Source organism: Vulpes vulpes, chromosome 2, assembly GCF_048418805.1.
Source record: "Vulpes vulpes isolate BD-2025 chromosome 2, VulVul3, whole genome shotgun sequence".
Lineage (NCBI taxonomy): Eukaryota > Metazoa > Chordata > Mammalia > Carnivora > Canidae > Vulpes > Vulpes vulpes.
Window position 1 is genome coordinate 33,948,707 of NC_132781.1, and position 25,347 is coordinate 33,974,053.

The window sequence follows — 25,347 nt, forward strand, 5'->3', positions numbered from 1 at the left end:
TAGAAGTCCAAGAAGCATAAATATTGTTACATAGCATAGATTCGGGCTCTGTCCCCTGAGAAAGCAGAGTTGTCATGAGTCTCAGACTTTACTTCCACTTCTGTCTTTCCTTCCAGTTAATCATGTTTTCCTTAATCCCTCTGTCTACAACATTATTAATAACAACAGTATCTGTTGAGCCTTTGTCATGTGCTAACAACTTGTATTACCCCATTGAGTTTTCACAATAACCCTATGAATTAAGTACATGTAAGTATATATCCCCGCTTTATAGATAAGGAAATACTTAGCATATAATAATTTGCTGAAAATTCCATAGCTAATAAGTTGTGAGTCTGGATTTTTGAATCCAAGGAAACTGACTTGATGTGATGGCCTATACTGTTAATTATAATGACATACTGTTTTTCAGTAGGTCTTTGCTACTTTTATTTTGCTTATAAAATTTTGTGAACTATTACTTCAGAACATCTTTTTAAAATTTTTTCTAGGGATCCCTGGGTGGCGCAGCGGTTTGGCGCCTGCCTTTGGCCCAGGGCGCAATCCTGGAGACCCGGGATCGAATCCCACATCGGGCTCCCAGTGCGTGGAGCCTGCTTCTCCCTCTGCCTGTGTCTCTGCCTCTCTCTCTCTCTCTCTCTCTCTCTCTCTGTGACTATCATAAATAAATAAAAATTTAAAAAAAATTTAAAATTTTTTCTAGGGGATTTTTCTGTGAAATGTTAGGTCCCTAGTTGAGAGACATAAACAGTTATACTGAACTAGGACAGAAAGTTTAATTTTCACCTCATAGGTACAAAAGGCTCTTCAGTAAAGCTTTCTGAGGCTGATTTTTTTAAATAAGATTTTATTTTTATTTACTTATTTATTTTTGAGACAGAGAGCACATGCTTGTAGAGTGGGAGGGCAGGGAGGGGCAGAAGGCAGAGAGAGAGAACCTCAAGTAGCCTCTGTGCTAAGCGAGGGCTCCATCTCTCAGCCCTGAGATCATGACCTGAGCCGAAATCAAGAGTCAAATGCTTAACCCCCTGAGTCACCCAGACACCCTTAAAATTTTATAATAAAGGTCAATTTGGGATGTGAAAACCAATACCTTTTAAAAAATAGATCTGTTGAGATAGATCAGTGGTTGTGAGAAGCTGGGGGTGAGAGGAGGGGTTGACCACAAAGGGACAGGAGGGAATTTGGGGGGTTGAGGATTCTGTCTCCTGATTTTGGTCACAGACTGTATGGAATAGTAAGAATTCATAGAACTGTATGCTAAAAAGTGTATATTTTACTATAGATAAATTATACCTTGGGGATCCCTGGGTGGCTCAGCGGTTTCGAGCCTGCCTTTGGCCCAGGGCGCGATCCTAGGGTCCCGGGATCGAGTCCCGCATCGGGCTCCTGGCATGGAGCCTGCTTCTCCCTCTGCCTGTGTCTCTGCCTCTCTCTCTCTCTCTATGTCTATCATAAATAAATAAAAATAAATTTTAAAAAATTATACCTTAATTTTTTAAATGAAAAAATGTATAAACTATACAGCCTCATACAAAAATTAATATATATAAAAAAGAAATGTAAGTATAGATATCTGCTGATGGATTTTCACAAGCATTACCATTCCCCCCCACAATATATATTGTCATGAAGACCTAACTATATACACTTGGCCAGAAGAAATACAGTAGCAGAAATGAGGGTCATGTCCTCTACGTTTAGTAACATTCATTTATGTCCTCAGCTAGAGTTATGTCTAGTTCCAAGAACCCATGTGAATACTCATACCAATGCAAGAACTTAAGAGTCTAAGGCATTGGGGCACCTGGATGGCTCAGTCAGTTAAGTGGCAGACTCTTGATTTCTGCTCAGGTCATGATCTTAAGGTTGTAAGATTGAGCCCTGCACCAACTGTGCACTGAGCGTGGAGCCTGGATTCTCTTTCTCCTACCTCTGAGGCTGATTGATGGAGCAAATTGTATTATCTTTTTTTAACATCATGAGAAATAAGTAGGGGTGCCTGCGTTGCTCAGTCTGTTGGGTGTCTTCGACTCTGGTCGTGATCCCAGGGTCCTGGGATCAAGCCCTACATCAGGCTCCCTGCCTACTTCTCCCTCTCCCTCTGTTGCTCCCCCTGCTTGTGCGTGCGCTCCCCCCACCTTCAAATCAATAAATAAAATCTTTAAAAACACCATGAGAAATAGAGTGGTAAGGAATTTTGCCCAAGATCTGGAAGAGTCTAAAAATGTAGTGTTTCATTGCGTTGTATAACTCTACTACATGTTTGATTTAGGGTCAGTTGTTCTAACATTTAGGTCTCCATGCTTGCTTTCTCCCTTTCCTTCCCTTTCCCTTTCTGTTTCCCCTTCCCTTCCCTTCCCTTCCCTTGCTTTCTCCTTTCCTTCCCCTTTCCTTCCCTTCCCCTTCCCTTTCCTTCCCCTCCCTCTTCCTCTTCCTTCCCCTTCCCTTTCCTTCCCCTTCCCTTCCCTTTTTATTTTTTAACTGTAGACTACACTGTTTCTTTTAAAAGGACAAATTTTAATTTACTTTTTTTCCCCCTTAACATTGAAAAATCAGGGCATGTCCTTCTCCTAATATTTCTTGTACTGATTTTCACAACTGAAGTTTTACTGGACTAATTTGTAACGTTTTCAGATGGAATCTCAAAAGAAGTCCTAAAGAAAATGCAAAGAAGAAATGATGATAAATCCATATCAGATGCACGTGCTCGTTTCCTTGAGCGAAAACAGCAGAGGTCCCAGGATCACAGTGACACACGGAAGGAAACAGGCTAAGTGGTGAACCTCCAATTCAGGAAGTAGGAAAAGCAGCCAGGAAATGTGCTTCTACTTTGCCATTTATATCAGCACTACCAAGAGGAAGTGGTCAGCAGCTGTTATTAGCATATAAGCTAAAAGCAAATCAAAGTTCATCAGTACCAATAAATGGAATTTTCAAAGAAAAGATTGAGTTGCCATTGTCCTAGGCAATGATATATGAAACCAATGAAAGACAATACATGTAATATTTTCCTCACTTCAATTTTGCTGGCCTTAACTGGTATCAAATGCTGTCATTGAAATATTTTCAAAGAACACTGAATTGTATTTAATCAGCGTGTATTCCATTTGCATTTGAAGTATTAAAAATTATTTTCCTTAAATCTCTTTAAGGCCTTCTTGTTGCTATTAGAATAGTATTATATCAGGTTATCAGGTATGTGACCATTTCCTTCAGAAGGCTGAATATAAGAGGTTTTTACTCAGCAATACTTAGATGTCTAACTGTTTAATTGCTACAGAGCTTTATAGATATTTAGAGAAAAGACTTAATCAATTAGTAAATAAGAAAATTGCCTATGGCAAGTTTCTTTGTTGAATTAATATTAATCCTTAAATTGATTTTTCTGGGATTATACAGATTCCTTTTTATATAAAAATATATTGTTTAAGACAGTAGCTATAGCCATTAACCAAAGGACAGATGATATATATATGTTGTTTTTTCTTTTTTTTTTAAGCTGTCCCTACATACCTGTATCAGTATCATGTATGTAGGTGTGACAGTGTTTCAAACAGCCCCTCTGCCTGGCCTGCGCTCTTGGCTCCATCCAGCTGCTTGGGTAGGACCAATTAAACATCTGTTACGCTGATCTTGAAATGGGATTTCTTCAAAGCAGCCAACACTACATCACCAGTGTTTCAAATTGGAACCTTGAGGCTAGTTAGTATAACACTCAGGCCACACTCAGCACTTGCCCACTCTGTGTTTACTGCCTTGTATTCTAGTTATTTGTGTATCTGTCTGTCTCCCCCACTAGATTATACGCTCCTTGTGGGCAGGGACTATGTCTTTTTCATCTTTGTATCTTTTATGGCACCTAGCACAGTGCTTTGCACATAGTAGTCATCAATGTTTGTTAAATAAAGCTATTAGTGTCATTAAAATTCAAAAGGTAGTATAATGTGTGTTTTTAGATATTTTTTGTGAAAATTAAGAATCTAAATTTTTCATAGGTAAATAACTTTTTGCAATTACTTTCTTTGCTGTCTTAACAGTTTTCTGTTCAATACTAGAAACTTGAGTCTTTATTGAAAAAGCACATCAGAAAAAAAAAAAAAAAAAAAAGAAAAAGCACATCAGGACCCAAATCTGTGTGTTTGTTCTTAAAGTAAGGTGAGTGATGATGGCTCCCTTAAGATTCCCAGCATGGTTAATTTGTCTGTTGTAATCTTCATTGCTCTTGACCCTATTTTAGCACATTGGTCTTACCAGGTTCTCTTCTCAAGTATATGTATCAGTATATTTCCTTAGATGTGGTAGGGGTATATGTGGGTTCTTAGAATGAATACACTCTTTCATTTCAGTAAAAATTAAGGACACATTCTAAATCTATAATCCCTAGTCACATTTCATCAGTTGTCCCAATAATGTCCTTTATAGCATTTCCCCCCAGTTCAGGATCCAGTCAGAATTGTGTATTGTATTTAATCTCTTTTAGTCTGGAAAATGTCCTCAGTCTTCCTTGGTCTTTCCATTTAACATTTTTAAATAATATTTTTGACATTTTTTAGTAATACCGGCTATTATTTTCTTTTAGAGAGGGAGAGGGGGAGAGAGATTTTTAAGCAGCACTGAGCTTAATCTCATGACCCTGAGATCACAACCTGAGCCAAAATCAAGAGTCAGATGTTCAACCAACTGAGCCACCCAGGTGCCCCCAGCCTAAGTTATTTTATAGAATGTCCTCAGTTTGGATTTCTCTAATGTTTCCTCATGGTAGGAACACATGGTTGGAATTCCGTGACTGGAAGACTGCATAAATAATACCAATGTAATTCCTAAGGCATCAAATCTGGAGGTATGTGGTATTTAACCCCTATTAGTGACATTAATTTTGATTACTTGGTTAGGGTATTTTGACTTCTTCAGTGTAGTTACCCTTATTATTAAGTAATTTGGGGGAGGGATATATTGAGATTATGTTTTTTTGTTTTTGTTTTTAAGGATTTTATTTATTTATTCACGAGAGACACACACAGAGAGAGAGAGGCAAAGACACAGGCCGAGGGAGAAGCAGGCTCCCTGCAAGCAGCCCGATGAGGAACTTGATCCCGGATCCCGGGATCATGCCCTGGGCCAAAGACAGATGCTTAACCGCTGAGCCACCCACATGTCTCGAGATTATGTTAAATAGCCTATTCCTCAGAAATTATCACTCTCTGGATTTATCATCAATTGATGATTCTTGCCAAATCTGTTTTATTTTTATGGTTGCAAAATGGTGATTTTTTCCCCCTAACTTTTTTTTTTCCTAAAGATTTTATTTATTTATTCATGAGAGATACAGAGAGAGAGAGAGAGAGAGAGGCAGAGATATAGGCAGAGGAGAAGCAGGCTCCCTAGAGGGAGCCTAATGCAGAACTTGATCCCAGGACCCTGGGATCATGCCCTGAGCCACCCAGGTGCCATTTTTCCCCCTAATTCTTTCCTATATATATTTGTTGGCATTATAAAAAATAGCTTTCTTTGAAGAAGAATTTCCAATAAACAGATGGGTGTTAGGAATAGCATAGATCAAGACAGAGAATTAGAACGCCCAGGGGCTATTTGAGAAGTATGGCAAACAATCCAGTTTATTCGGTGCAAAGAGTACATGTAGGATAGTAATGGGCTAAAAATATTGGTTGAGAATAGATTATGGAAGGCTTTTAAAGCCATCGTATGGAATTTGGACTTATTTTTTACTATATCAATTTATTAAAGGAGAATGACATCATTAAAGCTTTAAGGTAATTGTCACCATAGTTCCTATAAAAATCGTTGATTTCCTCTGAGAGGCTATCAATAGGATGAGAGGAATACTAGAGCTAGTTAAGAAGGTAGAAAGAACCTTGGAGGAACAGTGGTGGTAATGGACAAATTTGTTCTTAAAAAAGTGAAGATTCACCTTCAAATTACTAAATGAAAAAAAACCCAAAACAATGAAAACAAATGTTATCATAGAAAAATGGCCAATGGACATGTTTTCTCACAAAAGAGGAAACATGAATGGTAAAGTAAGATACTAGTAATTAGGGAAATCAGTTGAAAACAGTGAGATGCCATTCGTTTTCATCAGATTGGCAACAAACAATATGCCTGAAAAGTGTTGGCATAGAATAAGTTGCTTTTATTTTAGGGAACATTTTGGCAATATCTAGTAAAGCTGAAGATATGCATAACCAATGACCCAGCAACCCAACTTTAGATCTATATCCTAGGAACTCCTTGGATTATATAAAATACTCTGTTCCTCATGAAATTTGACTCATGTAGATTTAGCATCAGTTGATGATTAATGTTAAATACATAAAAATGTCAAATACAGCATTCATCAAAATATATGTATTACATTGTTTCTAATAGCAAAAAAGTAAAAAACCATATATGTATCAATAGGGAAATTGTTAAATAATTGTGATATGTCCTTATGGTCAAATTCTTTATACAGTGAAAGTGATTTTTGAGACTCTTGATGCCTGCTCTTAAAGGGCTTTGCAGAACAGGTGAACCAGTTTCCATTCCCAACAGCAGTGTAGTAAAATGCCTGTAGTCCCTCAAAAATATTCTTCTAGGGTACCTGGGTGGCTCAGTTGGTTAAGTGTTTGCCTTTGGTTTAGGTCATAATCCCAGGATTCTGGGATTGAGCCCTGCATCAGGCTTCCTGCTCAGTGGGGAGCCTGTTTCTCCCTTTCCCTCTGCCTGCAGCTGCACCTGCTTGTGCTTTCTTCTTCCTCTGTGTCAAATAAATCTTTAAAATATATATATTCTTCTAGTTATAGACAAAAAAGGTGCCTAGTTATTATGTTAATTTAGATATTCAGCTCTTTTCCTTTATGTTCAAACTGAAATAACTTTTCCCTTATGTTCAAACAAGAAATAATTGATTTGAATTTGATAAGGCCAGATAATAAAGATTTTAGGCTTTCAGGACATACAGTCTCTTTGGAAACTACTCTGCTAAAAAAAAAGGAGGGGGGGACTACTCTGCTGTTGTAGTATAAAAGCAGCCACAGACAATACATAAACCAATGGGTATAGCTGTGTTCCAATAAAACTTTATTTATGGACAATGAAATTTAAATTTCATATAATGTTCATATCAGGAAATATTTTTTTGATTTTACTTTTTTAGTACTTGCACTTTAATCCAGGAAAGCTACTTTTCACATAGCCATTCTAACTCAGATTACTTCATTTGTAAGAAAAGATCTTAATTTCATAAAGTATCTGAGATCTTTCTGGCTTTTATTTTTCTTATAGCAGAGTTGATAGGATGGAGCATAATGTTAGGTATCAATAAATTTAAATTATGATCTTTATTCTCCCCAGACTTTTCAGAGTACTCTATATTACTTGTTAGCTGTAACTGTAACCCGAAAATATTAATAATACAAAATTCTCTTGGGAAACTATTAAATATTTTCAACTTTTTTTTTAAGATTTTAAAAATTTATTCATGAAAGACACAGAGAGAGAGGCAGAAACAGGCAGAGGGAGAAGCGGACTCCATGCAGGGAGCCTGATATGGGACTCGATCCTGGGACTCCGGGATCACACCCTGAGCCGAAGGCAGATGCTCAACCACTGAGCCATTCGAGCATCCATTTTCAACTCTTTTTTAAAAGATTTATTTATTTATTTTAGAGAGAGTGAGTGGGGAGAGGGGCAGAGGGAGAGAATCTTCAAGCAGACTCCCCACTGAGTTTGGAGCCCAATGCAGGGCTTGATCTCATGACCCTTGAAATCACCACCTGAGCTCTGAATCCAAGAGTTGGATGTTTAACTGACTGAGCCCTCCCCATTTTTTTTCTTTTTTTAAGTAGGTTCCACACCAAATGTGAGGCTTGAACTCAACCTTGAGATCGAGAATTGCATGCTTGGGTGCCTGGGTGGCTCAGTGGTTGACCATCTGCCTTTGGCTCAGGTCGTGATCCTGGGTCTGGGGATTGAGTCCTGCATCTGGCTCCCTGCAGGGAGCCTGCTTCTTCCTCTGCCTGTGTCTCTGTCTCTCTTGGTGTCTCTCATAAATAAATAAAAAATCTTTAAAAAAAATAAAAAGTTGTATGTTTTACTGACTGAGCCAGCCAGGCACCCCAGCTATTATGCATTTTCAAAGAAAAGAATCACATTACTTGTCCAGATAAAATCTACATGTTTCTTAACCTAATATTACTTGGTTCTCAGCTAATCTATAGGAAATGAGATAGGTTAATCCAAAATACAGCATAACACCCAGTTTGGTGCCTTTTGTATATGACAGATATTTATAAATGATTGTTGTGCTAGTTCCTGGTATGACTAGTGACTAGCCTTGAATTAAATAGCTGGTATAGTCAATAAATGTTATAATAGCTTAAGAAGTGGGATAAATAGATTATAAGCGGAGTTAGGCAGAGTAGGACTTGGACTAGAATAAGAAAGGAGATGGAGCTTGTGTGATTGGGAAAGGAATCAGAGTTATACTATGGAAAGATTATTAGTGTCACCTTGGGGGGCTTTTTTGAAGTATTTTTCAGTTTCCAGTAAGTTGAGCTAACACTAAGTAGGTCAAATGAATAATTTGCCACTATTTCTTGTAGACAAAAAAATTTGAAAGTGAGTTTTTTTTTTTTAAAGATTTTATTTATTCGTGAGAAGCATAGAGAGAGAGAGAGAGAGAGAGAGAGAGAGGCAGAGACACAGGCAGAGGGAGAAGCAGGCTCCATGCAGGGAGCCTGATATGGGACTCGATCCCGATCCCGGATCTCCACGATCACACCCTGGGCTGAAGGCAGTGCTAAACCACTGAGCTACCCGGGCTGCCCTGAAAGTGAGTTTGGACTTCAGTTATCCTTTTATAGCATATAGCACTTAGAGATTGACATTGTGTGCCATTCTGCTATTCCATTTAATTACCTTTCAAGAAATGAATTTTTAAGCCTTCTTGAGAAATGAGTATAATCTCATCTCTACATCTGATTTGATGGCTTAGTTAGATAGCCTCAAAATAAAGAGAAGGTAAAGGGCTGTCTTTATCAAGTTTTTTATTTTTACCTTCAAGAGGCATTTCATGCCTCTTGGTGCTAACAGAGCTGGCTCCAAAAAGGAAAAGATTTTAAAGATTTTATTTATTTATTTATTTATTAGAGATTAAGAGGGCACAAGCAGGGGGAGGGCAGAGAAACAGGGAGAATCAGCCCCCCAGCTGAGTGGGGAGCCTGATGTGGGACTCTATCTCAGGACCCAGGATCATAACCTGAGCCAAAGGCAGAAGCTTAACTGACTGAGCCACCCAGGTGCCCAAGAAAAAGAAACTGAAATCAATAAATGACGTAGGCTTGTATGAGTGCTATATATTTTTCTTTCCTGGAATGTTACGGAATGAGTAGTTCTGTAGTTGTACACTGTACAACATTAAACTCACAGTTACTTGGAATAAAAAGCAACCAGGAAAAGGAAATAACCAGGTTTTTGGTCATTTTATATAATCCACTTTTATCAGTCATGTCATATTAAGGTAAGTCATTTTTTATAAAGTAATTCGTAGTATATCCTAAATTTGGCACATACTCAGATCAGGCTACATATGTAGGAATACTTATATTCTCACAGTGATGAACCTGAGGACTTTAAAATTCAGAATTGCTTTCCTCATATAAAAAATTGTTGGGACGCCTGGGTGGCTCAGCAGTTTAGCACTGCCTTCAGCCCAGGGCATGATCCTGGGGTCCTGGAATCGAGTCCCATGTTGGGCTCCCTGCATGGAACCTGCTTCTCCCTCTGTCTGTGCCTCTCATGAATAAATAAAATCCTTTAATAAATAAATAAATAAATAAATAAATAAATAAATAAATATTGTTTAATCAAAAAATTTTAACATTATTTAATTTTTCATTGTATGTACTGAAAGGCATTTGTTGATCAAATAAATTAGATTGTACTTCCTTGAAATTTTATTTTTTTTGAAATTTTATTATTGAGTTAATCAAAACCTTGTCTACCAGATTTTGGTTTTTAACCATTCTATTCTGAGAGTTTACTGCTATACATGCTGCATACGTGCATTGCTATTAGTAGAACTATCTGGAGTGTGACAAAACTTTAAGATTGCTAAGAGATGGGTCATGCTTTGCTTTGGAGACAGTAATAACCCTAGGAAATGAATAGAGACAGTTCTGCATATTTAGAAAGGAAGGAAAAAGTAGTTCATAAAAATCATTCCAACACCCTGATCCTCATCATTCCTTGATTGTATAGATCTTCTCAAGCTTGTTGTGACTTTAATTTTTGGATATGAAAGGGATATTGTGACATGACACCTGACTCCCTATTGATCAGCAAGGTTGTAACTCTTCTGGGTTTTTCTGTCCACAATGTTCTGTATTTGAACCAACTTTTCTGAGATGACTTAAGGTAATGTTATGAGCCAACTTCATTCCTTTGCTGAAATCTGATTTAACCTTTAGACAACATGGGAGGGGCCTATATGACTGAATTCCAGATTGTAATCCCACAGGGCTAGTCTGGGGTATTCACTTGGAACATGCTCAGTCCTGACACAGAATAAAGATTCATTATAGATCTTATTTGCCATCCATGATACATTATAAAACTTGTCTACATAAATTAGATTTAGAATAAGCCTGTGAGTAGTGAATGATACTGAGTATAAATTTAGGTCCATCTCACACTAAAAAGGCCGTGAAAAATTGTTATGGCTTGAAAAGAAAATTGTTTCTTTTCAAGTGACCTTTGCCAGTTTCTTGTCCAGGGCCAAAATAAAGTGGGCACTCTAGGTTGATAACCTGAGTCAGTGTATTTGATATGCTGCTTTTTACCTAATCCTGTGGGATTCATATCAGTGGCCTTTGGGGGCTGAGATGTTTCAAAGCTGCTGTTTAAATGGCAAAACCACTTATAGGATAAATGCTAAAGTATATCCCTCTTGGTTTCATTAAAATCTGAATTTTAAATCATTGGTACAGTGGGTTAGGCTTGAAGTTCTGCTTTAAAATTAATCTCGGGCAGCCCAGGTGGCTCAGTGGTTTAGCGCCGCCTTCAGCCCAGGGTGTGATCCTGGAGACCCAGGATCAAGTCCCAAGTCGGGCTCCCTGCATGGAACCTGCTTCACCCTCTGCCTGTGTCTCTGCCTCTCCCTCTCTGTGTCTCTCTCATGAATAAATAAGTAAAATCTTTAAAAAAATAAAAAATAAAATTAATCTCATGATGTTTGAGAAATACCTTTACTTGGTGGCTTTTGCAATGGAGCTAGCTCATGCTGTTTTTAAAAGGTCAAGTTAAAAGGCAGGGGCCTTAATTTGGGGGCTACTTAAACAACTATCAAGGAATCCAATGAATGTTCTGAGGTGTCATTCTCACTGGTTGTTTTATATATATATATATTTTTTATATAAAACATCATATTATATTTTACATTGTATATACATGGTATTTCCTGGCATTAAATATAAAATTAGGGATACAATAACAGTTTCTTGTACAGGTTTTGAGAAACTGACACTTCTCAAAATAGCATATGAGCAATGCAGTTTTTGCTAATGGTACTTGCTGTGACTCAGAGTGAGGAACTACTATTGAATATTCTGATTAAAATAGCTTAAAATTGGAAGAATTTGACCATTTATTTGTATTAATATGGCTACTTAGTAAAACATTTTCTGAAACTAATAGCCGGGATGATACTACATTAATAGCAGTAGATATAGGGGTGCCTGTGTAGCTCAGTTGGTTAAGCATCTGCCTTCAGCTCAGGTCATGATCCCAAGGTCCAGGGATGGAGCCCCAGACAGGCCTCCCCTCTGAGCAGGGAGCCTGCTTCTTCCTTTCCCTCTGTTGCTCCCCCTGCTTATGTTCCCTCACTGTCAAAATCTTTAAAAAAAAAAAAAAAAAAAGAAGATACATTAAAAGACTTTGTCATAGTTAGGAACCCCCCTCCCCAAACCCAGCATTTTTGTTATCTGATTTACAAGTTTATCTTCTCTAACTTAAGATAGCACCTGAAAACAAAGCCATTTGGTTATTGCTCAGGTAAATGGGAACAGTGACTCAGCCTTCAGGACTTCTCAACCAAGGAAAACCTTTCCTCTCTTGATACCATTAGCAGAAACAGCTTACTGCCATGAAAAGCTCTCTTTATTACCTCAGCCAAAATTATTGATCTTTAGAATGCACAGGTTTGGGTTTTAATGTTTATCCTCTGGATCATTTTTCCTCTTGAAAAATTTTGGATTTATTGATTTGAAGGATACAATGTTAAAAATGAACTGGTAAATTGTAATCTATTTTTCTTCTGTCTAAATGACTTCTGAAAACAATGCATTTATTATATTTCTATGTGTGATGACACAGCAGTCATTAACAGAACCTCAGTGCACTTTCGGTTAGATAGTCCAGTCCACACATTCAAAGATCCAAGCTAAAATCAATTGCTTTGGGAATTCTAAATGTACTTAAAATTACAGGTCTCTATGAAAACGCAAGACAATTATTAACAAATTAAAGAAAATTTTGGTGATCCATTTAAGATACAGCTCTTGTATCCCAGATTTTGAGATTAGATATGTAACCTGATTAAGCTACTACTTTTACTGTAGTGAAACAATAACACCTTTAGATTTTTAACTTAGAATTTTTCTAATTCCAAAAAGGATTGAAAGCAGCTATTAAACTGAAATTAGAAAGGTTATTTCAAATGTCGCAGAATACAGAACATCTTGAAGCATTTGGCCTAATAAAACAAAACACAATTTTGCCTAGCATAAATACTCTTACTCTTTGCAGAACAGTCTTCTGTCTCCTCTCTTACCTGCCAAACATTCTTCTCAATTCGTGAGATATATTTTGGGAAAAACATTAAAAGCAATTTAAATGATTAAGCAAACCTCTCTAAGCAAAATTGCTTAACACACAAAATTATTTTACACCTAATAGGGTTTTATGTTTAATTGAAAAGGGCACTAAAAAGGATTACAGTGTACTTGTTTTTCCTCAAGATCTTTCTGGAAAAATAACATGTTATAAAGATGAAAGGCGCAGAACTAAATTCTTGTATTCTTTATTGCATTTGTGTTAATAATGAAATACTACAGCTTAACACCTTAGAAATAAAGCACTGGAAAGGTTATTAATTGATAATGAATATTGTAGTTATCTTAATGCTGTTGGAAGACAAGATTCTCCAGCTTTGAAGTACTTACTTTCCCAAATACTGCTAATTAACTGGCAATGTTAAAGTGGTCCCACTGAAATACACCGCTAATAGTTAACCCCGTTTTCCAAAAATGTTTATTAGCCACACCTTAGAAGAACCTCAGAGGTTTCAAACCACCCCCTTAAACTCATTATCGAAATCTTTGACTCCTTATTTGCTGTCGCTAAAAAATTTTGCCTGCCACAATTTTGGCCCAATTCTGTAGTATCTACGAGGTACTCAAGGTCTCTATACTAACCTAGACCCGTATCACATACATGTCGGCCAAAATGTCCGCAGGAGTAAGAAAGCTATCGCAAAGCCAGCCGAGACACCTCATAAACGGCCTTCACTGTCCTTTGAGCCAATTATTTAGGTAACATACAAAGAGACTGCTGGTTCTAGTTAGAATCCCATCGTCAGCTTCTCTAAGCGTCAGAAGGGTGTGCATAAGGGCAGGGAAGATCTCAAACCCCATCTCATTCCTCCACCCTGAGACGTAAGAAACCACCCACGGTATGAAAGCAGGCGGGGGAGGAATGCTGCAGCCGGCTGCCAAGAAAGCGCTCTGCTAGGAGGCCGTTTCCCTGAGTCACGGAGAGGGCGGGCGGCTGGGCCCACCTGCCCAAGCCATGTCCTCTTCGTGAGGGGCTCCGTTTAAATAGGCAGGGCCCACAGGGCCCACAGGTATAGCACCGCTATTCCCCGACGCGGCCCAACAGCCACAGCCATTCCCGAGAGACTGCCTTCCCCCCGAGCTCGCTCTGTATTCTGGCAGCAGTCAGCCAACCCTTCCCGACCAGCATCACGTGCACGCGGAAGTACGTGGGTGGGACCGAAGCGCCCACGGAAATGACGTCGGTCACTGCTAGTCGCATGATGTGGCAAAATGCAAAAAAAAAAAAAAAAAAAAAAAAAGCGGGGGGAGGAAAAGCAGGAGGCTGGGGAAAGTGATGAGTCCAAAAAAGTAGTCCCTTTGAGTCCTCTAATTTACCCTCGTAGCGCAGCAGCAAGCGAGGTTCTCGGCGCACTGCGCCCCGAATTCCTGCGCCCCACTGCACCGCGGCACTCCGTGGAGGGGTACATAAGACGGAGGGGGTGAGGTGACTTGGGCGGAGTTCTGTCGTCGGGATCCCTCCGCAAGGCTCAGCCGTTTCCGGAGTCTGCGCTGCGCCCGGTTCCGCCATTGCGGCTCTCCCGGACCCTGGAGCCTCCGCCCCCGACCCGAGCTCTTTCGTCTGCCTGCCAGTTTCCTGCGTCCCCGGAGAGTATCCTGCTGAGCCCAGCCTCCCCCCTCCCCCTTCTCCTCCTCTCCCTTGGAGAGCCCGGGCAGCCACTGCCCCGCAGCCCCAGTGACAGGAGGAGACCATACACCCCGACAGCGCCATGGCCCAGATTCTGCCAATTCGTTTTCAGGAGCATCTCCAGGTGCGGCCGGGCCCGGGCCAGTGAGGGCTGTGGAGAGGGTGATAGGAAGGAAGGAGCTGGAGTTTGGGCCCAAGTAGAAAGAGCAGGATGGGAGGGGTGCGGGTATTGGTGCTTGGGGTAGGTGGAGGACGGGGGCGCTATCTTGGAAAGCTTAAGGGTTAACGATGTGGGGCTTGGATAGAAAGGACGAGGGTCGGGGTGCAAAGGGCAGCGAGGCCAGGCCTGGGTTCGAGGGCCTCTATTTTCACTTCCTGGGTGATAAGAACTGCGCATTCTAACTCCCTCCCCTTTCGCCGTTTTATTCAGTTCATTCATTTGTGTAGATTGGGCGGGCGGGGGCAGTTCTTCCGCATTTCCTCCAGAGCAAGGATTTTCATCCTCCTAGGCCAGTGCAGAGCTGTCACCTACCATTGCTCTTCTCTTACCTTTTCCCCTTCGTATCTGCACCCAACAGTTGTGGGGCGGGTGGGCTGGGGAGGAGCAACCTTTTTTCTTCCTCCCTCTGCGGCTCTCTACTGGGAAAGGCACCTTCCCCTGGGGGCTGGGGATACGGCGGCGACTAGCCTCTTGCCTTCCCCGAGGCAGTAGGAACAGAAGGTCACTGAAGGAACAGAAGGAGGATAGAATGGGGGAACTTATTTCTCAAGGCGGTGTCAGTCTCAGAGTGCGTGGGGTCAAGGTCCCTAGGGGTATTCTTTTTTTTTTTTTTTTTTTTTCCCTTATTTCTCTAGGGATGGTGTGGCTTTTATTCCCTCTTTCGTTTTAGGAGGTAGGAAAGAGTTATCAAGAGGTTATCTCGGGGTCTGCTGGAGTGTACTAGATAGTTGTGGGCTTGGTGTAAGTACCTCCCTCAGGATTGCATGGAATTGAACCGAGCCCTGGAGATAGAGCACACACCTGCTCTGAGACATGCAAAGTTATTTGGTCTCTAATTGGCTTCCTTTTAGTAGGTTCTAGAGTTCTTTCCCATGGTGCATTTTCCTGTAGGCAACATACTGTCTTATCTGGCAGTGTGCCTGCAGCGGGCCAAAGCAGATGATCATTGGAGGGCTTGACTGAATTAAGCCTCTGTGAGCTTCTGATTTTTTCTTAGTTCACCAATCCTAGTCTTACTTTGGCTGCAGTAATTTATTCATATTAATTTGCTTTCTTCCCAAATATTCCCTTAAAGAGGCCAGCCTCAGCTCAGTCTTCTGAAGGCCTAAATTCATAATGGTGAAAGATGCAACGATTTGACGTAATATTAACATTAGTGACCTATTGGACACCTTACCATTGAAGACTATTTACTTTCTCCAGGTGATACACATAAAGGATTCTTGTTAATAAAAAGGTTGAATATGAATATTCAGACTATGGTAACAACCTCATTTCTTTACAGGTATTCTCTTGGCTTGCATGAGCAAGAAAATTTTTTACCTTTAAGTCTTAAAATGTAAGGAATCTAAGAAATAAGTAAAGCACTTCGGTCATCTGTAGTTTTCAGATAAGTCGTCTGAAGTAATGGAGCCCTTAAAGGTTTAAAAATGTTAAATGAGGGAGTGGACACAGAAGTTACTGTTTTTGCTTAATTCAGGTTTTAATTGCTGTGGTTATTTCTGTTAAAGTGGGGTGTAAATGAATGTAGAAGGCTAGAAGGATATTTTTGGGTGTGAGGGGAAAACAGGCTCATCCTCACATTAGAGTGTTTCTGAAATGTCTTTCTGCAGACAAAATGTTTACAAATTATAAATGGCAGGTACAGTTGCTGTTTACAAGGCAGAGGTATATCCCATTAGTAAACCTTCTTTCTTGACTAGTGGTGGTTTGGGCAGTAGCTTTTCATTTTTATTAAAGAGGAGACAGAATTGTTAAATAATCCCAAAAATTGGAATCCAGCCTTGTCACTAATTGAAGACAGATTTAATATGGGTGTGATTTCTGAGTTTCTGCAAATACTCAAGTGAGACCATTTTCTTCTGAAATAATTTGAAGATTTGAGTATAAAGCAGCTTTGCAAATGTATTTGAAAAATTCAGCCATTTTTTGTAGTAATACGTCATGCCCAAAGTTAAGCTTGCTACTCCAGCTGATGATTCATTGCTCAGAGCCCCAATCAGTAACCTCTTCCAGAATATCTCCTAACTTCTCATTTTTATCCCTTAAAAAATTAATAAAGATTATCTTTTTTTTTTTTTAATAAAGATTATCTTAATTGATATCTCAGGGGTTTTTTTCCTGAGTCCTGCCAGTTTAAATAGCAGAAAACTTCCGAAACACTTAGAATAAAAATTGGGAACAAGAATTGAGGAACTTGAGTGTAGAATTAGCTTTTGTGAAAGTTTCTAAAGGTGAACTGTAAATTTGTTTTTAGCTACTCTGGCCGACTGAAGTATCTGTCTGCAAGGCTTGGAAATAATCAAATGAATGTTAATATTTAAAGTTATGAAGTATTTTGCTTTTTGGGTTTTTTGTTTTTTAGGTTAGTTAGGCTGATAGTCACCAGATGAGTGCCTATTTGAGCAAGACATTGCTAGAGTTGCAGATTCTAAAAAAAAAATCCTAGACTACACATAAAATGTTGCTTGGAGTTCTCACTTCTTGGCACATTAAGTTTCTTTATGCCTTTTGCACGTTCTGCTGTATTCCCAGATTCTTAGGTTCTGCAATAAAAAAATCTCCCCACTTTTTTCTTTTCCCTTTGATCCATAAATGCCAGCATGGAATGTGTTGTGAATTGTATGGTAGGGGTTCTTACTATGGTTGTTTTGATTTGAAAACAGTGCTCAGTATTACTGTGATATGCTGTATGCTTAACTGTACTGCTTGGAGAGGCATACTGCCTGGAATTCTGCTACAGACTAACCTGGGAATGACCCCCAATCTTAAGATCCATCATGTTTTTCAGAATTTTCCTAATGGTCAGTTTACTTAGCTTAAAGGGGTGTGGCTAATTCTAGTGAATATACTTTCACTCTATTTAGGAAATAATTTAAGACATGGAACTGTGTGCGTGTGTTTATAGAATCACGATCATTTTCATTTTAGTGTAATACATGATTTTAGAAACCATAACCTATGATATTTGAATTATATTTAACAATATATTTTTCCTGTCACTGATGTGGTTTTTCCTTTGGAGTATTACTGTCCAATAGAACTTTCTTCCAGGGTGCCTGAGTGGCTTAGCTGGTTAAGCAGCAGACTCTTGATTTTGGCTCAGGTCATGATCTCAGGGTTATGAGATGGAGCCCTACTTTGGGCTCCACACGTAGCATGGAGCCTGCTTAAGATTCTGTCTCTCCCTCTACTTCTGTCCCTCTCTCCCTTAAAAAAAAAACAACATTCTTTCATGATGAATATTTACACTAGGTACATAGGGATAGTGAAATGTGGCCTGCGTGACTGAGGAACTAAGCTTTTACTTTATTTCTTTTTAATTAATTTAAATGTAAGTGGCTACATGAGGCTATTGTCTATGACATTGGACTGCACAATTACAGGCCAAACTGATGGGCTTTGTAAGAGTGAAGATTTATCTGATTATCCACATTTACATTTTATTAACTACAATTAAAACATTATTTGAGAGTAGTAGTTGGAAAAAAAGTGTTGGTTGAATTACTGTCTCTTTTGGGATGTGGTAGTGATGAACAATGATTAATGAATGGAGAGAACAGCAGACTTCTTGTAAGAGCCTGTTTTTCCCTAGGACTGTGGTTTGGTGTTTTCAGGTCTTCACTTAATCCCTCCAGACATCCTTATTAAATAAAGAGAGTGAAATTCTGCCCAAGGGAATACTGTCAGAATAGAATTTGATCCTGGGTCTTCAGATACAAAATATTTCATGAAAATAGAATGGCTGTAAGAGAAGTTACACAATATCCTACTGTACTTTTTTCTGTTGAACTTTGCTCTGAGAATGTTATAATTTGACCCAGAATGTTGTCATTTCAGTGTGTAAGGAGTATAACATTTTTCTTTTCTTTCTTTCTTTTTTTAAAGATTTTATTTATTCATGAGACACACACACACACACACACACACACACACACACACACACACACACACACACACACACACACACACACACACACACACAGGGTGGGGGGCAGAGACACAGGCAGAGGAGCAGGCTCCATGCAGGGAGCCTGACTTGAGACTCAATCCCGGGCCTCCAGGATCATGCCCTGGGCTGAAGGCAGCGCTAAACCGCTGAGCCACCTGGGCTGCCCAACATTTTCAAATGAGATATTTTACCTTCCTTTTTGAGGATACTGATTTTTCAAAATCTGGTGTGTATTTTACACTTAGACCACATCTTAATTCAGACCCTATTTTCATTAGAAATATTTGATCTGTGTTTAGCTTTCATAATATTTGCAGTTGAAATAGCAGATTTGCATATCTAGGTTATTCCAAACATACTTAAGTTTTCCATAATTGAATCAATTATCAGTTACTATTTTGTTTTAATTATTTTAATTTTAAAATCTGTCACAGTAACCACATTTCAGGTGCTCAGTATCACATGTGGCTTGTTAAATGTGGCTCCACTATAGAAGAACACAAGGTTAAGACTAACCTTTTTCTCAGTAAAATAGGCCTACTGCCTCAAAAAGTTACCATAAAGGCCTGAAATCATTTATGTGGAAGTTTTTGGTGTAGCACTTTAGGAACGTTAATTGTTAGGTATATAGTTTTTGTCTAGTGTATTTTATTCCTGTATCTCACAACAAGTGACACAGTATTTTTTTTTTTTTTGCAGACCTAGATATTTATGATTTATAAATATTTGGTACCTAAGATTTGAGTACTTATCAGCAACTGTGTTAGACTAGGGATAGAGTGGTGAACAATACTGACTATAGCTTACGTTGATGAGTTGGCAAAGGCTGTCAACACATGGTTGCAACCATGGATGTTATTCAATGTTAGATGCTGTGCAGGACTTAATACAAATATTCATATGATACAAAATCGATCCCGCTTTGAAACTGTGCGCAAAAGAAAGAAATCTTTAAATCACTTTTTTGTTACAGCCCATGAGCACTTGCTGTCTGCCATTGGTGCATTTTTAATTAGTGTTCCTTGGTCAGATACATTTGTTAAACCTGATCATATTTGATAAAATACCCACCTGGAATGCCAGTCAAACCCATGCTAGTGTTACATATGTTCTTCTATAAGATGGTAGTGTTAGGGGCACCTGGGTGGCTCAGTTGGTTAAGCAGCTGTCTTTTGCTCTGGTCATGATCCTGGAGTTCTGGGTTCAAGCCCTGCGTTGGAAACTATGCTCAGCCAGGAATCTGCTTTTACCTCTCACTCTCCCTCTGTTCTCTCTCTCTCAAATAAATAAAATCTTTTTTTTAAAAAAAGGTGATAGTGTTAAAGTGAATGTTCTCATTTAGATGGGAAATGAGTTCATAACTGCTATTTCAATCTTTTTTTTAATTTTTTTTTTTATGATAGTCACACAGAGAGAGAGAGAGAGGCAGAGACACAGGCAGAGGGAGAAGCAGGCTCCATGCACCGGGAGCCCGACGTGGGATTCGATCCCGGGTCTCCAGGATTGCGCCCTGGGCCAAAGGCAGGCGCTAAACCGCTGCGCCACCCAGGGATCCCGATATTTCAATCTTTTATATTAGAATGAGGTTATTTTTCTAAATTTATTTACATATATACCATGCTAAAGCTACTTTACAAAGTCAACTTGTAGGTCATAGCAAAGTTTATAGCTCTTGATGTTTTCCCCCCTTTCTTGGCCAAATGCCTGTGGCTAATGCCCTTAACCTGAAGGGATGGCAGGATGCTTGGATCTGAATACATTATACCTAACCCATCTGTCAGTTTTGGATTTTATGTCTCCTTTTTTTGTGTGTTATGAGAGACATAATTTATTTTGTCCTAACTTAAAGGGAATAACTATTCATCAAATCTTAATTGTCCTGACATCCATAATATCAAAATTAATTGACCACTATAGATTTTTGAATACCTACTGTGTGTCAAGAAGGCAGGTAAATATTTTATGTTTATGATCTCATAATTAGCAAGAAAATCCTGTCAGGTAGGTAGGGTTAGCCTTATTTTGCACATGAGGAAACTGAAGTTCATAGCAGTTAAGTTGTAGAGTTACATAGTTGGTGAGTGGGTGGTCAGGCTTTATTACTTGGTCTTTTTGCATTGTGGCACATTGCCTCATTTGGTGAATGATTGTATAATTTGAACTGCAAAATATAGTACAATTTGTTTGCATCTGTGCTGTGGTGTTCTTTGATGTACACATTTTACCAGTGATTTGTTTTTAGGTCAGCAGGGTTTTTAAAAATATTTATTTATTCATGAGAGACACAGAGAGAGAGAGAGGTAGAGAGACAGGCAGAGGGAGAAGCAGGCTCCATGCAAGGAGCCTGAAGTGGGACTTGATCCCAGGTCTCCAGGATCACGCCCTGGACCAAAAGCAGGCCCTCAACCCCTGAGCCACCCAGGCGTCCTGGTGGACGGCAGTTTTTATATTAACAGAAAAGTAGGGACCACTTAACCAACATTTGATTTTCTGTGCTTTAAATGGTTAGATGATTTCTTTTTTCTTTTCTTTTTTTTTAAGGTTTTATTTATTCACAAGAGACAGAGATAGAGGGATAGGCAGAGGGACAAACAGGCTCCATGCAGAGAGAGAGAGAGAGAGAGAGAGAGAGAGAGAGGCAGAGGGACATACAGGCTCCATGCAGGAAGCCTGACGTGGGACTCGATCCTGGGTTTCCATGATCATGCCTTGGGCTGAAGGCGGCGCTAAACTGCTAAGCCACCCGGGCTGCCCTGATGATGTTTTTGTTTTTGTTTTTTTTCTTTCTTTTTTTTTTTTTTAATTTTTATTTATTTATGATAGTCACACACACAGAGGGTGGGGGGCGGGGCAGGACATAGGCAGAGGGAGAAGCAGGCTCCATGCACCGGGAGCCCGACGTGGGACTCGATCCTGGGTCTCCAGGATCGCACCCTGGGCCAAAGGCAGGTGCTAAACCGCTGCGCCACCCAGGGATCCTTGATGATGTTTTCTTTTTTCAAGTTCCTACTAGAAAATTGTGCAGAATGATTGGGATCAGGTTAACTTGTAACGAGATTATCTTTATTCCCTCTCATAAAGCTGAAATTCTCAAATGTGTCTATGGCGTTTATCTTAACGGCAAAAGTGAATGTGTTCCAGTCTGAAGTCACTTCAGAAAACAGGAAACTTCTACTTTATTATTCATGATTTTGTATTTATACTGATACAAAACTTGAATAGGAAAACAATGGTGGGATCCCTGGGTGGCGCAGCGGTTTGGTGCCTGCCTTTGGCCCAGGGCGCGATCCTGGAGACCCGGGATCGAATCCCACGTCAGGCTCCCGGTGCATGGAGCCTGCTTCTCCCTCTGCGTATCTCTGCCTCTCTCTCTCTCTCTCTGTGACTATCATAAATAAATAAAAAAATTTAAAAAAAAATTAAAAAAAAAAAAAAGGAAAACAATGGTGCTGGAGTTGGGGGCAGGGTAGAAAGTAGAAGTTGAACTTGTTTGCTTAGTGTGAATAGCATAACCATAGAGGGAAAAATGGTTACAAACTTGTAGGGTTGTGCTTTGGAGGTAGAACTACCCAGTAATATTAGTACTTCCTGTTCTGAATCATTGGGTAAATAGGGACTTTTTTTAATGTTCTGAAGTAAAGCTGATTTTAAAGCTTATTTCTGAAAGAATAGGGATTGAGTGCATTGAAACCATTTTGCCACATTAAGAAATTTTAATTCTGCTGTGTGCTATTGTAGAAAATGTCTCAGCTATTTAAGCTCTTTTTATTCTCTTTCAACTTCCTCATTTATTAAGTTAATACTTTTTGAAAAAAAATAATACTTCTTGGCCATTGAGAAGTTAGACTGTGGTATGTTTTTTGTGTTTATTTGGTAAGACTTGGCTTATATAGACACTCAAATGTTAGTTTTTTGCCCTATGCTAGAGAGGAGTCTCCCTTTATCTAGTAAAGTGGAACATACATGCCAAGCTAAAGGAAAATACCAACTATGTGGTTTTTGAAGCCAAAAACTTAGAGTTATTCTTTCATTTTCTTCATGCAGTCCATTTCTTGAGTAGGAAAGGGAAGAACCCTAATTAGTGATACATGCTGGGGTTCCTAGAGATTGCAGTTTCTGATGACCTTGATCTATATCTATATAGGTAATTTTGTTTGTTTTAAACAACACAAACTTATTTTAAAGTTTTAGAGGACAGAGGCTGAAATGAATCCTGCAGGAGAAAATAGGGTGTTGGCTAGGCTTTATTCTTTCTGGAGGCTCTAGAGCAGAATCCATTTGACTGAGAATCAGAGTAGAATCAGAAAATGGGATTTGGGTTGAGAGTTGCTTTCATCTGTTTCTGACTAGCTGAGAAAGAGGACTTAAAAACCACCATTGTGGACACAGTGAAGCCAGAGACTATCCGTGTACGTTCGGTTTGGCAAACAGCTGACTTTGGATCACTTCTTATTTGAGGATGAATAATTAGAGGGGAAAAAAACCCGTAGGGAGAGCATGGTTTACAAAATTCATGTCTTTCCCCATTCTGCAATACTATATATTCCTCCCCTTTGAACTGTGCAGATCTAAGGTAGTTTTCTTTTTTACCATAAAATATTCTTCAAGAAAGAGTTTCTATATATATATATATATAAAATATTACATATATATATAACATATATTCTTTAAAATGTGTTTCTCCTTTTTTTTTTTAAGATTTTATTTGTTAGAGAATGAGCAGGGGAAGGGCAGAGGGAGAGGAACAAGCAGACTCCCTGCTGAGCAGGGAGCCTGACTCAGGACTCCACCCCAGGACTCTGAGATCCTGACCTGAGCTGAAGTCAGATCTTAACCAACTGAGCCACTGAGGTGTCCCAAGAGTTTCCTTATATTATTATTATTATTTTTAAAGATTTTATTTATTTATTCATGAGAGACACAGAGAGGCAGAGACCTAGGCAGAAGGAGAAACAGGTTCCTCACAGGGAGCCTGATGTAGGACTCCATCCCAGGATCCGGGATCAGGCCCTGAGCCAAAGGCAGATGCTCAACCGCTGAGCCACCCAGGCATCTCGTTTCCTTATATTAAAAGCCTTACTAAGTCTCCACTTTTTTTTTCTTTTAATGTAACTTCTCCATGCTTTCCCTATTTCCTTTGCTTTATTTTTCTCCAGGACCCTCATCTCAATTTAACATGTTTCACTTTTTTTTTTTTTTTTTCATGAGAGACACAGAGAGAGAGGCAGAGACACAGGCAGAGGGAGAAGCAGGCTCCATGCAGGGAGCCCAATGTGGGACTCGATTCCGGGTCTCCAGGATCAGGCCCTGGGCTGAAGGCGGCGCTAAACTGCTGAGCCATCCAGACTGCCCAAATCTCCACTTTTATTGAGTCCTCTCACAGTTACTTCTGTTTTGAATACTACGATACTGTTCATTGAAAGCTATCTTAGGCTTGAAATTATCTGGATTGATAAGAGGTAAATGTAACATCTAATATGTTTTCTGGCCTCACAACTACAACTGCTGGATGTAGCAAAGAAACATTTTAAACATCCCTCAAGAGGCATCTTGGTGGCTCAGTTGATTAAACATCTGCCTTCAACTCACGTCATGATCCCACAGTCCTGGGATTGAGCCCCACATCAAGCTTACTCCTTGGTGGGGAACCTGTTTCTCCCTCTTCCTCTGCCACTCCCCTTGCTTGTGCGCTTGCTCTCTTACACTCTCTCTCCCTCTCCCTCTCTCTCTCTCTGTCAAATAAGTAAAATCTTAAAAAAAAATCCCAAGACCCAATCATCAGGGATATATTTCTGGGGACATAATCTAAAAACAAGTGAAAAAACCAGCTCTTTCAATATGCAAATGGAAATTTTAGACATACTCTAATATTCCCATGATTGTTCCATAATAGATTTTTTTATAAAGCACTTCAGTGGAAAGGAGATGACTTTCCAGTGTTAATGAAAACACTGATGTAAAAAAGTGCATATGAAGAGTTAAAGTGGTTTCTGAAATGTAAAGAGTAGAAAAACATTTTCAAGTAAATTATAATTTTATTTATTTTTAAGTACGCTATATGCCCAAAGTGGGGCTTGAACTCACAATCCTGAAATTAAGAGTCATGTACTCTTACTGACTGAGCCTGCTAGGTGCCCCTGTAAATTATTTTATAATTTTAAATATCTTTGTAAACCGAGTCAAATGACTACATGAGCTATATGTGTTAAGCATATCTAATCCCTAAGAGTTTATATTAACAGGACCAAAGTTCTTTTAAAATTGAGATGAAGTTCATATAACTTAAAAGTAACCATTTTAAAGTGAACAATTTAATGGTATTTAGTACATTCACAGTGTTTTGCAACCATTATCTGTATCTAGTTCCAAAATATTTTCATTGCCCCAAGAGGAAACCCCAAATTCATTAAGCTATATCTCATTGCCACCCCCACTCCCATCTCCTGCAACCACTAACACATTTAATGTCTTTATGGATTTACCCTTCAATAAAATCTTAAAATATGTGACCTTTTTTGTCTTTTACTAAGCATAATGTTTGAGGTTCATCCATGTTGCAGTACGTATCCGTACTTCATTCCCTAATGGCTCAATAATGCTCCATTGAATAGATACACTACATTTTATTTGTCCTTTCCTTAGTTGATGGACATTT

At 39.1% G+C, this 25,347-nt stretch overlaps 2 protein-coding genes across 3 annotated transcripts in view; both read left to right on the top strand.

Moving 5' to 3' along the window:
• The window catches only part of DHX40 (DEAH-box helicase 40), a 54,431-nt gene extending 50,495 nt beyond the window's left edge, over positions 1-3,936 (top strand). Inside the window, exon 18 of the mRNA XM_025996042.2 lies at positions 2,638-3,936. Coding sequence (XP_025851827.2) covers positions 2,638-2,777 — 140 coding nt within the window. The 3' untranslated portion in view covers positions 2,778-3,936. The remainder of the gene's footprint in view (positions 1-2,637) is intronic.
• A 10,126-nt stretch (positions 3,937-14,062) lies between these two features.
• Positions 14,063-25,347, top strand: part of CLTC (clathrin heavy chain) — a 67,139-nt gene continuing 55,854 nt past the window's right edge. The window contains exon 1 of one of the 2 annotated variants that reach the window (XM_072747621.1): positions 14,063-14,644. In XM_072747621.1, the coding sequence (XP_072603722.1) occupies positions 14,603-14,644 (42 nt within the window). In that variant the 5' untranslated portion in view covers positions 14,063-14,602. The remainder of the gene's footprint in view (positions 14,645-25,347) is intronic. The other variant, XM_072747620.1, reaches the window with a different exon arrangement.